The 15,157-nt window shown below is 43.9% G+C and overlaps 1 protein-coding gene across 1 annotated transcript in view; it reads left to right on the top strand.

Moving 5' to 3' along the window:
* The first annotated feature begins 1,294 nt into the window (after positions 1-1,294).
* Positions 1,295-15,157, top strand: part of RAB8B (RAB8B, member RAS oncogene family) — a 66,125-nt gene continuing 52,262 nt past the window's right edge. The window contains exon 1 of the mRNA XM_047766078.1: positions 1,295-1,499. Within this exon, the coding sequence (XP_047622034.1) occupies positions 1,376-1,499 (124 nt within the window). The 5' untranslated portion in view covers positions 1,295-1,375. The remainder of the gene's footprint in view (positions 1,500-15,157) is intronic.

Below are 15,157 nucleotides of genomic sequence, written 5' to 3'. Positions count from 1 at the left end.
TTTCCAGAACGAAGAGGAAGGTATAGTACTAAGCTGTCCACATTTCTTCAGCCTTGGCTGAGGCCAGATTCACAGACGTGTTCAAGAACTGGCAGGGGCAGGGAGGCTCAGACTGTGCCAAAAGGCAGAATCCCTCCTCATTAGGGGTTGGGTTTCTGCCACTAGTGAGTGAGAGAGGCCTGGACCCATACATTCACAAAACAAAGAATAATAGTCTAAGACAGTAAATAAAGGATTAAGTTGGGTATAACAGAAGGCTGCTGTCCTCCATTTGTCATCCATTAAGAGAGAACCACAGAAGGCTGAAGAAGGTAACCATCATCACCGACATTTCTACAATGCCTTGAGGATTTCAAAGTGCTTTCACATTCAGTACCTCACTTATTTTTTTCCTACAACCCTATGAAACAGCTTGTTTTTTTCAGATGAGAAAACTGAGGTGCAGAGAGCCTGTGTGTTGGTAAGCTGCTGAAACAAGACAAAATCCAAATCTTATCCTCTAGATTCTCATGTTCGTAGTTCCTCTATTGCACGATGCTTGCAATTTTATAGGGCAAGACCTGTAACAGAAGCCTTAAAAATTTCATTTCCCAGATTTTTTTTTTTTTTTTTTTTGGTCCATTCTGCTGCGGGGTGTGGGGGAGTGGGGTAAGCGGTATGCACAGCAGATCCTCTAAATTACCCACTGTACTTGGTTCTGCTCTCGAGGCGTAAGGAGAACAGGAGTGGGGTTCAAGTTAGAACGGCAACCATTCTTTTCAAGCTCTGTAACTGAGGGTCTGCAGGAGAGGGCTTAGATGTGGTGCTGGGCAGGAACTGGAGGAAAAGCCAGATAAGGCGCTCTGCAGATAATCCACAGGCTGCGCCACGGCAGCGTGAAGGAGAGAAAGCATCTCAGTTCTGAGTCCCAGTAGAAGAGATGAGGGAACCGCAGGACTCCGATTCCGAGGTCCTGGAATTGAAAGGCGCCTGCACACAAAGAATAGACGAAGTTAAGTTCCGGTGGCGTGACCTGCGGAGTTGGAAACCTGGCCTCCCATCTTAGCTCAAGTGGAAACGCCTAATCCCCAATCATCCCGCCCAGAACGGATCTTCTTTTTATCCTCTGGGGGCCCGGGGACAGCCTGCCGGGGGAACGCCCGTAGCTCCTCAAAGAACTACAGATCCCATACAACATGGGGGCACGGGCGGTGATGACGAAAACCCCGAGGATTGGTCACGAGGGGCGGGGCGCGCAGGCCGTCTCCGAGGAAGGGGGCGGGGAGAGGGGCGGGGCGATAGGTGGCTCAGCGGGCACGCCCCCTGGCCCGCGGCACCCTCCCCGCCTCTCTCTGCCGCTCCTTTCGCTCCCCGGTCAGAGGGCCGGAGAGAGAAGATGGCGAAGACGTATGATTATCTGTTCAAGCTGCTGCTGATCGGCGACTCGGGCGTGGGCAAGACCTGCCTCCTATTCCGCTTTTCCGAGGACGCCTTCAACACCACCTTCATCTCCACCATCGGTGAGGGAGGGGCCGCGGCCGGGGACGGGGAGTGAGAAATGGGGGGCGGGTGCGAGGGGGCCGGGAGCGTGCGGGGGGGAGGGCTCGGGAGCCCCAGGGAGGGGACCCTGGGAACGGCAGGGCGGCGAGGTCCGTGGGAAAGGGGCAGGCGGGGACATGAGCTGGTGTGTGGCGGGGAGAGGTTGAAGGGAGGAACTTGGGGGTAAAGGAAGGGGAAGGGGAACCAGAGGAACAGGACTAGGGGTATTTGGGGAAATGAGAGAGTTGGGAGTGTGACAGGGAGGCGTCTTAGAGGGACAAAGTGTGTGGGGGGGCACACAGGAAACCTCCTGGAGAGAGATAAAGGGTAGTGGGTGTGAAATGGATTGAAAGACAGGAAGGAGGAAGGAAATGTGAAGGGGGAAATGAAGGGTTAGGGGAATGGGAATGGGAGGTCCGTGAAGTAAAGGGACAGAGGACACAAGGGACAAGAGAGGTGAGAACCTGGGAATCCGAGCGGGATTCAGGGGAATGAGTGATCAGGAGGTGAGCGATGAGGGGCACTGGTTACAAGAAATCTGGTCAGAGATATCATGGGAAGGGGCAGAAGAAAACTGCAGGTAGGAGAAGAGTTCAGGGCACCAGAGGACAGAACAGAATGAGGATACTTGGTGGAGAAAGTAAAGGAGAGCTGAGTGTGAAACAGAAAGGAAAAAGGGAAGCAGAATATACAGTAGAGAGGCTGAGTGGAGCAGAGATGGGAAAGGGTGAGGAAATGGAGATTAGGACTTTCTCCAGTAACTGGGAGCACTGGTTACCATTTTCTCTCTTTGGATAAAGTGCAGGAGAAAGAGCAGAAAGTGACGAGTAATGGGATACTGTCTATGAAGTTTTAAATTATTCTGTGAGTGTTAAATCAGCATTAAGAGAATTGGTGACTTTGGGAATGGTGTGGTCAGGAACATTTGGTTCATTCCTTCACTATCTCCTAAGAAGCTGTACTTGACAATTTTCAAAATTTTTAGCCTTGAAGGTTTAGTAACTTCTCAGCTGAGGAATTGATCTTAGGTTCTATCTGCATCCCTGTACATTTTCCTTTGGTTTTAGTTAGTACTTGCTAAATGGATCACAACGTGCAGTATATCCCCCAGTTACTTTCAATTGATTCTGATTTTTCCAGTCTTGGCCAGGAGCTGTCCTTCCTACTTTTTCGAAGATGTTGTATTCAGGTAACAGGATCTCTTAACTTAGTGTAAACTGAAGAAGAGCAAATCAGAGCTGGTTTTCTGCCTATTCAAGTGACCTGCTCATCATTTTCCTTGTTAAATAGCTCCTTAAGAATGGTAGCTCTTGGTTGTCTGGTTGATGTTTGTGGCTTCTAATAGTAGCTCAGTTAAGCATCTTTCGAATGATTCTTACAGCATATTTTGCCATGAATTGCTGAAATTATTAGGGGGCTACTGCTATGGTAATGAGTGTATTTGCATATCTGTATGTTTTAAGGATAATTTATCATTTGTAAATAAGAATATTGGAGTTTAAATAAGAATATTGGAGTTCCCGTCACGGCTCAGGAGAAACGAACCCGACTAATATCCATGAGGATGTGGGTTCGATCCCTGGCTGCTCAGTGGGTTAAGGATCCCTCGACTCAGATCCCATATTGCTGTGGCTGTGGTGTAGGCTGACAGCTGTAGTTCCAATTCTACCTCTAGTTTGGGAACTTATGTATATAGCACCTGTGGCCCTAAAAAAATAAAAGAATATTGGGCTTTGGAGCACTCTTCAGCCAAGCAATAGAAGAGGCTGTGGTTTGTTTGTTGTGGTATCTTTCATATGGATTTAGTGGTCTGAAACCTCCCTGGTGTTCTAATGTCTGGGCTTAGGGGAGTTTGGGTTGCAACTTCTTGTCAGTCATTCCTGAGTGGGACCTTTTCTTTTCTGAGGAGGCGGTGTTTTTTTTTTTGGTTTTTGGTTTTTTTTGTCATTTTGCTATTTCTTGGGCCATTACCACGGCATATGGAGGTTCCCAGGCTAGGGGTTGAATCGGAGCTGTAGCCACCTGCCTACACCAGAGCCACAGCAACATAGGATCCGAGCTGTGTCTGCAACCTACACCACAGCTTACACAACGCCGGATCGTTAACCCACTGAGCAAGGGCAGGGATCGAACCCGCAACCTCGTGGTTCCTAGTTGGATTCGTTAACCACTGCGCCACGACGGGAACTCCCAGGAGGCAGATCTTAAATGTAATGTCTCAAGTATATTCCTCAGAGACTTGATAGGAGCTGTTACGGCAAACAAAAGATGTTAATTTTTTGATGCTAGTACTGATTTCAAAACCCCAAATAACTCTTTTCCATTGTTGAGTGCACACTGAAGTCCAGATGATAAAGGACAGTTTCTAACTAGTTGAATGGGCCACCCTTTGTCCCTTCTGTGTGTGACCCTCCCAGAAGCATTCTCCTGCATTTGAAAGTGACTGAATCTCAGTGATGCTGTTTCTGTTAAGCTCTTTAAATGACTTTTGCCTTGTAATTTGGGTTTATTACAAATACAAAGTGTTTGTAATACTTTGATAAGTTTCCTCTTTTTTTGGTCTTTTAATTTTTGTCCCACCTGTTGTGTGTGTCTGCTTCCTTTTACAACTGTACTTTTTATTCTGAAGGAGTAGAATCTTGCGTAGGTTTTGTTTTTCGTTGAATGATTGAAATTCGGTTTTGTGGAGGATTGCAGCTGTTAAGGAAGGAAAAGGATCAATCATCCTAACAGGAGAGAGATGTTAAATGTGGTGAGTCTGATGTATGATGTTGGCCTTGGTATTTTCTAGGGGGTGGATGTGGTATAACAGGGGCTCTGACTGGTGTCTTCAGTTGACATGGAGGAGGGGAAATCCCCCGCCTCTTATTTAGCCCCAGAGCTCTGACAGGAAGCGGTAGCCCACGGTCTTCAGACAGCACAAAAAAATGTGCATACCTGCAGCCTGATGCTTTGGAGCCGCCATTAAGCTAGGCCAGTAAGGTGAAGGGTAACAACATTCTGGTGGAAAGTTCCACACACACACTGGCCACAGACACAGGCTTGGAGTGCCCACGTCTCTGGCATAATATCTCCTCACCACCACCTCCCCTACCCTTCACCCCTATCTCCAGGTGATCTGAAGTTGCTGTGGGGAGAGTTGGTGGCCCATCTCCTCCTAGTCATGATTAGTTCTTGAGGTACCTCTGGGTGGAAGTTCTGAGCTTCTCTGATTGGGTTTTGACAAGATTTGCCACATCATTGCTGACAAAACTTGATAAGGTCTACATCACAGGAAAGATCCATTTCTTCATACCTGGGGTTTGTGTGTACATTTTGGTAGTTATGTATGAATGCTTGTTTCTTCCCATGAAGATACATGTAAAGTCTTAATTTTGCTTTGTTAAAATTTGAGTAGGTTTTTTTTTTTTTTTTTCTTAAAGGACATCTGCCACCTCTAGACACTGTTTTGATAGTTCTGCCGTCAAGAAAGGAAGGAGACATTTAGTCATTTCAATCACAGATATGGTCGTCTGTCTGATACTTTCTTTTTTCATTTCTCTAAGGTTTTGGCATCTTCTCTGATATCCTGGCTCCTCTCATTTCCTTTTTGCTCTTGGAAGTGGTGGAGGGTACTTTTTTTTTTCCCCCAACTGACTTGCAGGAATCTTCCTGTATATCAGTCAGATAACTATTGAGATAACAAATAGTAGGGATGATTGAGTAGGGATGTCTTATCCATCTGAAGTAATAGACCTATTGCTTAGGATCAATAGCCAACTAATGTTTCAGTTCAGATGTTTAAGAACTGACAAAAAATTTTAACTGACTCTCCAAACCCCTTACATAATCCTTATTAGCAATTAAGTGTAGCAAAGGGTAGCATTGAGACAGCTAGGAAACGATAATTCAGTAGCTCCCTATTATGTTTCCTATGGGATATGGGTACATTTTGATATCGATACCATGGCATATTGACGTCTTAGAGTGGCCTGTACCGAACAAGATGTTGGTAGAACAAAAAGAGAAAACCCAGCCCTGGGAGTTCCCATCGTGGCTCAGTGGTTAACGAATCCGACTAGGAACCATAAGGTTGTGTGTTCCATCCCTGGCCTCGCTCAGTGGTTAAGGATCTGGCGTTATCATGAGCTGTGGTGTAGGTTACAGATGCGGCTTGGATCCCACGTTGCTGTGGCTCTGGCGTAGGCCAGCGGCTACAGCTCCGATTCGACCCCTAGCCTGGGAAGCTCCATATGCCACAGAAGCGGCCCTAGAAATGGCCAAAAAAAAAAAGGAAAGAAAACCCAGCCCTGTCCTCCAACAAGACAGTCTAAGCTTCTTCCCTTTACTGTCTCTTCCCTGCCCTGCCCCCTTCTTCCTGTCAGGGTATTTCCTGAGTGGTTTTATTATTTAGTATAGTCATAGTTTGGCAGTAGAATCTTAGAAATTATCTACTTGATGCCCCTGCCCCAGTTATATCTAAACGAAACTAAGGTCGATACTGTCAAGATCACACAGCTGGTTGTAGAAGAGCCTCTGGTGAAACCCAAATCCAGGTCTGGGTCACTCTTCACAATTGAGCTGCCGCAATTTCTGATCAGGATGCTCACCTCCATAAATTCAGGCCACCACCTTTTCCAGGGAGGAATTAGATTTTGCATGTTTGCTATTTATGTGAGGAAAGTTAAGGTGTTCCCCCTTGGATTAGCTCTTCAGGGAAAGTGTAAATGCTAATACATTGACTCAGTCCTATAGGAGTTTATATGGGCTAACTCAGCATATAAGAACTGACCTTTGGGAGTTCCCGTCGTGGCGCAGTGGTTAACAAATCCGACTAGGAACCATGAGGTTGCGGGTTCGGTCCCTGCCCTTGCTCAGTGGGTTAACGATCCGGTGTTGCCGTGAGCTGTGGTGTAGGTTGCAGACACGGCTCGGATCCCGCGTTGCTGTGGCTCTGGTGTAGGCCGGTGGCTATGGCTCCGATTCGACCCCTAGCCTGGGAACCTCCATATGCCGCAGGGGCGGCCCAAGAAATAGCAAAAAGACAAAAAAAAAAAAAAAAGAACTGACCTTTGCCCTTTCCTTCTGTGTCTGTAGTTTCAGGTTAGGAGATCAAAGTGCATCCTACCATTAAAATTCCTTCCATGTGCAAAATAACTAATGAAGTCATATTAATAGTGTGCTGGTAATGGGTGCAGCCTAGTCCTGTCAGAGCGCTTTTAGCTATTTTATTCCCTAACATTGCATTTTTTTTTTCTTGGATCCACTTTCTTTAAATTTAGGAGTTGGCACACTCTGGCCCACAGGCCAGATGTGGCCTGCAGCCTGTTTTTGTGCAGTCCACAAGTGAAGAATGGTTTTTACATTTTAAAGGGTTATTAAAAAATAGCACAAAACAAAAAGTATGCAACGGAGACCATATGTGTCCCACAAAGCTTAAAAATATTTACTAACTGTTCCTTTATAGAAAGAGTTTGCTGACCCCAGCTTAACATTAAAAACTGTTTTTGGTTGGTAGCAATTCAAAGCTTTTATCAAGACTTATTGACTGAAAAACAAACTTTGTCATATTTACATTTTTTATCCAAGATGATATCAACATTTGGCTGAGCATAGGCCAGATATGTAGTGCAAGTTGATTTTAATTTTCATAGTTGTTTTCCTTGATTTCAACCTTTCAAATAAAAATATGCAAGGGACAGGCAACTTCAAATTGAACATTTTGTACATAAAGCCTTATTTTAATGTCATTGCATTCTTTCAAAGCTATCCCTAGACTTCCGATCTAAGTGATAGCTTGGAAACAATACTGTTTTAGGGATTTGATACTAATAAAGGGTTAAACTCATCTCCTCAGTGTTCTAGGAAATGAAAAAAGCCATTTGGCAGATGGACGATGGGAGTGGGAAACTGAGTCTGGGAAACAGACCTGGATATGTCGTAGGAATAAGTGTACTTTAACAAAGAGCTTCACCAGCTGTTCTCCATGGCAGCAAATCAGGGAGGAGTTTCTCTTGGCAACAGCACCAAGATTGTTTGGATCCTCTGAGAAAAGCTGGAGGGAAATAGGTTTGGATGTTGTCTTAGCATTAAATGTCTGGTCTTTGAAGGCAAGGGAAATTTAGCAGTTGATATTTTAATGGAATCTGATAGCCCAATCTGAAAAGAAACAGGGAAGCAGAAGTGGAAGGCCAGGGGGCTGCTGCCATGGCCTCAGGCAGGCTCTAGGTTGGGTCTGCTTGCCTGCACACTGGACCCCTCTGGAGACCAGCTCTCTCAGGTGTGTTAGAATTGCTACCTGGGAAAATCAGGAAAGCATTTTCATAGCAGGAGGAGAAGAGGGTGGGAGTGGGAAGTAGATGTTAGGTGGTAGTATTGTGGCGTGTATAAGACGGAGCTTATGAAATGCAAGCGGTCGATGAAGGGGCCTGGTTCATGTTTGGTGTTAGGGAAATCGCATGAATTAGGAGCAAGAGCTCTGCCATCAGATCTGGGTTCATGTCCTGACATCTGAGTTTTTACTTTTTGGACCATTAGTGAGTCAGTAGGCCTTTTTCTATACTAGAGGGTAATAATACTCTCCCAACTTTTTAAGGTTGGTGTGAGTTCCCTAGGTCAGAAAACAAGTCTTATTCACCTTTTAAGTCTCCAAGTCCTGTATTAAATGACCGATTAACTGAGTGAATGACTATCTGGATGGGTGAATTATAAAAGTGCTATAGGAGCTAAAAAAGCATTACTTGAATTTTGGTTATTATCTTTCATAGCATTCTAGATTATTAGATGATGTCTGAGATAAGGTTAAAAGTGCTTGATTTGAATTCTAAATTCAAGAGTGGTATTTCCCCCACCGTAAAAGTGCTGTCTTTCTATAATTAGTTTTAGAGGGATTATTTTAGACTCTGAAAGATAGTTCCCCTATCTTTTAGTCTCCATAATAACCTGTTTAACACCCAGCTTCCAACCCCCCACTAACATAAATACCAAATAGAAAATGAGTGAAATCACTGGGTTTGCTTTAGAAGAGCTATTTCAGCTTTGTCTTTGCCCATTAGCTTCAAACAATGCAACAGATGCCTGTTAACAGTTTCATGCCCAGTTTTAATTAGCAGATGGAGCTGTGTTTGTGCCTGTGTTATGCCCAGCACTGGGTTGAGTGACAAGAGTAGCGAGTGGGTTGGAACTGGGCCGGGCGTTTGGGTTGAGTAAAGCTAAATTCTACTTTTAAAAAGATGAACATAACCATTTATTATATAGAACTGCTTGTGTATCTCAGTGGAGCAGCATAGTGTCTACAGTAAAACTAATGTTTGCAGTTGCGTTTTCTGCTCTCCTTATCCTTTTGAAAATTACATAATACGGGACAGGTACCATTTTATGTCTAAATGAAGGTTTTCAGGTAGTCCTGAAGCTAAATAACACACAGTGTCTTTCTTTGTAGGTTTGTTTTAGTGTTTTAGTGCCGTATGGTTGAGGACTCTGAAAAGCCGGGATGAAATGGGCTTCCGTGTGAATGCCAATGCTGCTGGGTTGATAGCTGCCTCCTGGCATGCTGTGTTACACAGAGCTCCAGGGTCCTGTCGGAGCTCAGCAGGGCCAGGGTTTGCGATGGATTCATGACGTGGGCCGCCAGCAGTGGATGGAGAGAGTGGGTGACGACATCCTACACATTTGCTGTCTATTTTTTAAAGTGAATGGGTAGAATTTGCTATCCAATGTGTTGTGGCCAAATTTCAGTATTAAAATACTACCCATCAATGATTATTGAATATATTGTGTCTGGAGATGTGTCCTTTTCCTATATTCAGTTTTGAATTTTGGGATTTTTCATAATTTGCATTGATTTATTAAGAACCTTAAAATTAGTAGGTGCCTGATTGTCTTTAGAGGAAGAAATGTATGTAATTTTTTTTTAAGTTACTTAGTTGCTCAGGAATTCCTTAGGGAAGTCACATAAAGTAGTGGAAACAACTTGGAAATAGTTCTTGTAGCAGCCCTTGTTACTTGGCTGTGAGGAAGTATTTTCTTGGTATCTTACCTGTGAGATTTAGCATCAGTTTAACTAGGCGCTTTGGTATTTACCTGTTGCTGAACCTTTGGACATTTTCGATGGAGCGCTCATCTTCCTCGGCCCAGAATTTTAATTCTGGGCTCCCAGGAGAAAGCGTGAAAGCTTCACATGTCCTCACATTCATCAAATGAGGCTTGCTGTCACTAAGACAGGCTGGATGACAGTGCTGCTTGCCATCTCATGACGGCACTGCAGGATTTCAAAGCACTTTGTGGAAGCTCCATTAGGTATAGAATCCCACTTCAAGTCGCTCAGCAATCTGTAGTGTTTCATAGCTTTCTGCTGGCAGAGCTGGGACTGACATGACTTCCCGACATCACATTTTAATTTTACATGTTTGGAGAAAGAACTTGACAGTGATTATTTTAATAATTCATAGATATTTTCTTGATGTATAAAGTAGGACAATCTCTAAAATGTATGATCGATTTTGACATGAAATATAGGGTGATCTCCTTAGGAGTTGAATTATAAGAGTTTGTTTCTTATGACCCTATGTAATATTTGTTTTGCTGAAATAGGTATTGCACAATATTCTAATCTCACACACAAAATCCATTACAAAAACAAAGAGTTTGCATTGTGAGATGTCAGTGACTAACCCTACTGTATTTTGTTGCTTACGAATTTGGATAGGATAGCTGCTTATGGTTTTCAACAAGGAATTTTTTATTTTTTCTCTTCCGAAGGTCTCTGAATAAAATCTTGAGATGGCCTGGAAAATAGTTCTTTATTGAGAGTTAACAGTTCCATTTTTGGAATGATTCAGGCCATTTTCTTCTTTCACTTTCCATTAACACCTCACCCCAACCAGGGTTTGAGGAGAGGGGATTGGGTTGGGAAGAGAAGAATGAAAACAGCATTCCACCCTTCTCCCTGATCAGTTCTTTTGGCTGCTTGTTCCATCTCTTTCGCTTTTATTAACAGTTGAGTGGAGTTCCCATCGTGGTGCAGCGGAAACGAATCCGACTAGGAACCATGAGGTTTCGGGTTTGATCGCTGGCCTTGCTCAGTGGGTTAAGGATCCAGCATTGCCATGAGCTGTGGTGTAGGTTGCAGACACAGCTCCGGTCCTGTGTTGCTGTGGCTGTGGTGTAGGCTGGCAGTTGTACCTCTGATTCGACCCCTAGCCTGGGAACCTCCATATGCCTTGGGTGCAGGCCTAAAAAGAAAAAAAAACCCAAAAAACCCAAACCCCCCAAGAAAACAGGTGGAGCAAACTCTTGGGTGAGGATTTAGAAACATTGCCTAAAATATAGTGACTTTTGACTGCATTGCTTTTTTACATTGTTTAAAACCAAAGAATGAAAAAAATCAGTGTTTGTCTCAGTCACAGCCAGTAATGAACAGTTTAGGGTGTCATCCAAAACAAAGTAGTTTGAGTGCATTTTCTATTTTGTCTACATACTATTGTTGTTAAAATTTCTAATCTCATAGAAACATGAAAAATTAATGGGACAAGTGAAATACTTTCTTTTACACCCACAAAATTATATATACAGGTAAATTTAAAAACATGCGTATATAGGAGTTCCCTGGTGGCCTAGTGGTTAAGGATTTGGCCTTGTTACTGCTGTGGCTCAGATTTGGTCCCTGGCCCAGGAACTTCTGCATGGCATGGATGTGGCCAAACAAACAAACAAAAAACAAAACAAAGCCCATCTGCATATGTAAATATCATCAGAAATGTGTCTCTCTCTTGGTCCTTAGCCTCCAACCATTATATTTTAAATTTTTGTTAGGATCTCATTATATGATTTACCACACTTTTTGTTCAAATCATCTCATTATTGCAAAATAAAGCATATAGTGCTCTGAAAAACAATTGGTGTGTGTTTCCAATCAGTGATAGCACTAGTCCCTTTTAAGGACATTAGACCAGGCCTGTTTTCTCATTGTGAAGGGCAAGTTCAGGCTTTAATGGTCTTCAGAGTCTCTTCTGGCTGCAGCATTCTGTGAGTCTATGAAATCAAGGAGTGCCTGTTAAGAAAAAGGAGTTTGTTCTTTTTCAGTTAATAACTGTGGGGAGGTTTCTTTTTGCACATGGACACCAGTGTTTTGATAACATGAAGACAGAAGGAAGAAATAGTAGCATTAGTTAATTCAAGCCAGGCCTGTGTTGATCTTGTAATTTGAGTACATTTTTTATAGCACCAAAGATATAGCTTAATGCTTTTGTATCTTGTCCTTAAAAATGTCTTGGTTTAGGAGTTCCCTGTTGGCTCAGCAGGTTAAGGATTGGGGGTTGTCACTGTTGTGGCATGGATTTGATTCCTGGCCTTGGAAATTCCGCATGCCATGGATGCAGCCAAAAGAAAAGTATTGCTTTAAATAATAAAGCTAAACATCACTAGAAAAAACTACAGTCAGCCCTCCATATCCATGGGTTCCATATTCACAGATTCTACATCCACGGATTGAACCAACCTTGGATTGAAAATATTCAGGAAAAAAATTCCACAAAGTTCCAAAAAGCAAAACTTGAATTTGCCACACACCAGCATCTGTTTACATAGCATTTACATTGTATTAGGTATTATAAGTAGGGATGATTTAAAGTATATGGGAGGATTTGTATAGGTTTATGTACACATACTATGCCATTGTATAAGAGGCTTGAACATCTGCAGATTTTGATATCCGCGCTTTTGAGGAGAGGGAAGTGCCTCCTCTAGAACCATTCCCCCCCCCCAGATACTAAGGGATGACAGTACTTGAAAGCTGTAAAAAATGTCTTTGAGATGTTATTATAAGGAATTTTCACTTTATCTCATTTTTTGCCACATAAAACATGGCGAAGTAGCTGAAAAATAATCTGAAATAGTAGGAAGCCTTTTGCTGCTTAGGTATGCTGATGCGAAATTTCTGTTTGACAGATGTGGGCCAAAGGCATGGAGATTGTTCATGGTCACACAGAGCCTGGCCTTAAGTACTAGTTTTCTGACTTCAAATCTCTTTCCTCGTACGACTCCTCTGCCTTCAGTTCTCTTGCTATGGAAAGACACTGATGGTACTGCATATAATCTGGACATAGTATTTTGTGGGAGAAAAGTCTGAGATTGAACTAGGAAATGTAGGGTCCAAGCACATCTCTGTCCTTGATTAGCCATTTGCTTTTGGCCAAGTCTCAGCTTCTCATGGCCTTTGTTTTCAGTGAAAAGGAGAGGCTGGGGGTGGGAAGTGCAGTAGTTTGTTAACAGGCCACTAGTGTCAGACACTAAGTCATGTGCACTAAATTCACTCCTCCAGTGAACATTCTTCAGTCCACAAAATATCGAGAGGAGAAAGAGTAATGAGTAGCCAGGTAATTTTAACACAATGATGAAAAGGGCTTCAAAGGGGTTATGTAAGATGTTACGGAGCATTGAGGAGGGGGTCCCCTAGGAGGGGATGTCGTCTAGGTGAAAATCAGAACTTGGGGGGGAATTAGTTGAGTAGGATGCAGGAGACTCAGGAGGGAGGACTCTCCCTGTAGATGTAGGAGACTCAGCCCCTGTAGGAAGATGGGAGGTAAAGGTGAAGGGTAAGTAGAGGGCAGGCTGTGAAGGGACTTTAGTGTAGAGGAGTCTGGACTTTGTGCTGAGAGCAGTGGGGAGTCATTGGGGATTTCCTCCACGGAGACCGGTTAGGAGCAGACATTGTGGTCAGTGGCCCCTTCTTCCCTTTGCTTGGATCTTTCCTGTTGACAAAGTACTTTCACTTACATCCCTATTTAAACTCCTCAGTAATCAATCATCTCCACGGACAGAGGTTATCTTCCTGTTCTAGACAAGGAAGCTAAGGTTCTGAGAGGGTGATTGACTGTTAATCAGTCAAGTCAGTAGGTAGAAAAGCCAAGCCTCGAGCCTTGAACTTCAGTTCTGGACCACAGGCTGTCCGCAACAACCTGCTCCTCTCAGTCTGGGCCCTGGAGTTTTCCATGGGACTTGGCACTTAGCCTGCAGTAGTGGTCACTTCTGGTGGTCTGGAAGAACTGTGTAAACTGACCAGCAAACCTGTGAGAAATAAATGTATTGAGGGGAACGATGAAAGCCTCTCCCTGGTGAAGGCCCAGTGATAGCTAATGCAAACATGTGTCACGTTGCCTGCTGGCCCCGGGAGGTCAGTGGACTGTGGTTTTGGATTGTCTCCTGGCCTCTAACCCAGTCCCTTAGGAAGCAATCAAACGTATACACAGAGGAATGGGGGCAGGAGGAGACATAGTTTAATTAAGAATCCAACTCTTTTGTGGAAAGGAAACTAATTATATCCGAAATCTCAGGATTGCTTCTCCGCATGGGGCATAACAAACATTGGTTTGTTATGCTTGTACGTATGTTGTTGGCCTTAGACTGTAGTGTGCTAGGAGCGGCTGCTTTAATTGTGAGCTTCCTTCCTTTGGCAAATTAAGTTTAAACTTCATGTTAGCCTGTCCTTCCCTTTTTTCTAGGGTGAAATTGTCTCTACTCTGGGTTTTGTTTGTAAAGCCATGTTTGGCAGTTTTCCTCAGGTTCACTGTGACATTGCAGTCCAGGGTAACACCTGATTTTTTTGCTAACCTTGAGTCTCCAGAATGCTGCTGTGAGCCAGAAAGTGGAAAGGTCCAAGCAGTGAAATTAGATATAATAAAGTCCACTTGCTGAAATGCATGAACTTGCCTCATTGGGGAGCCCCTGGGTCCTCATTTAGCCTTTGTCATAGCCTTTGCCACTCCCACGGCACGTGGAAGTTTTCAGGCCAGGGCTCAAACCCGTGCCACAGCAATGACAACACTGATTCTTAACTGCTAGGCCACCAGGGAACTCCAGGCTTTGCATTCTTTTTTTTTTTTTTTGCTTTTTTAGGTCCTCACCCAAGGCATGTGGAGGTCTAGGGGTCTAATCAGAGCTTTAGCTGCCGGCCTACACCACAGCCATAGCAACACCAGATCCTTAACCCAGGATCGAGGCCAGGGATCGAACCAGCAACCTCATGGTTCCTAGTGGGATTCATTTCTGCTGCACCATGACAGGAACTCCCAGCCTTTGCAGTCTTGATTTATACAGTGGCTGTGGGAGTAGAGTTGGGGGCCTCCTGGAGGCAGGCCACCAGCATCAGAGAGGAAAAAGTGGCAGCATGGTCTGTGGCAGTGGCATTCACTATGTGACTTTGGGTAAGTCGGTATTGAGCCTCCCCAGCTTCCACTTCTTTATAAGCAAAAGGGAATGTTGTGGTACATACACCCTAAAAATTCGGTCCCTTCTAAAAATCTGATCCTAAGTGACAAAGTAGACTCACCAACAAAATGGGAAAAGTAGATATAGGAACTGAAGATGCCATTGTGTAGATAAAAGAACTTGGGCATTTGAGACAGAAACTCTCAAATTCAAATCCTGATTCTGTTACTTGATACTTGAGAGAAATCATTTAGCCATTTTCTTTATTGATAAAGGAAGGGTAGTAACTCTGTTGCAGGAGCTTTGTTATGTTTTACTTTGAGAGCAAATTGCAGTATTGTGTGCATAATCTCTTTGGCACAAGGGAGACACAGAAGGTATGTGTGTGTGAGACTGTATGTAGGTGAACTCAGTTTCGGTTCACCGAGGATGACACAACTGTAAGAACCTTGGT

The sequence above is a fragment of the Phacochoerus africanus genome, chromosome 2 (genome assembly GCF_016906955.1).
Source record: "Phacochoerus africanus isolate WHEZ1 chromosome 2, ROS_Pafr_v1, whole genome shotgun sequence".
Lineage (NCBI taxonomy): Eukaryota > Metazoa > Chordata > Mammalia > Artiodactyla > Suidae > Phacochoerus > Phacochoerus africanus.
This window is presented reverse-complemented; position numbering and strand designations above follow the sequence as displayed.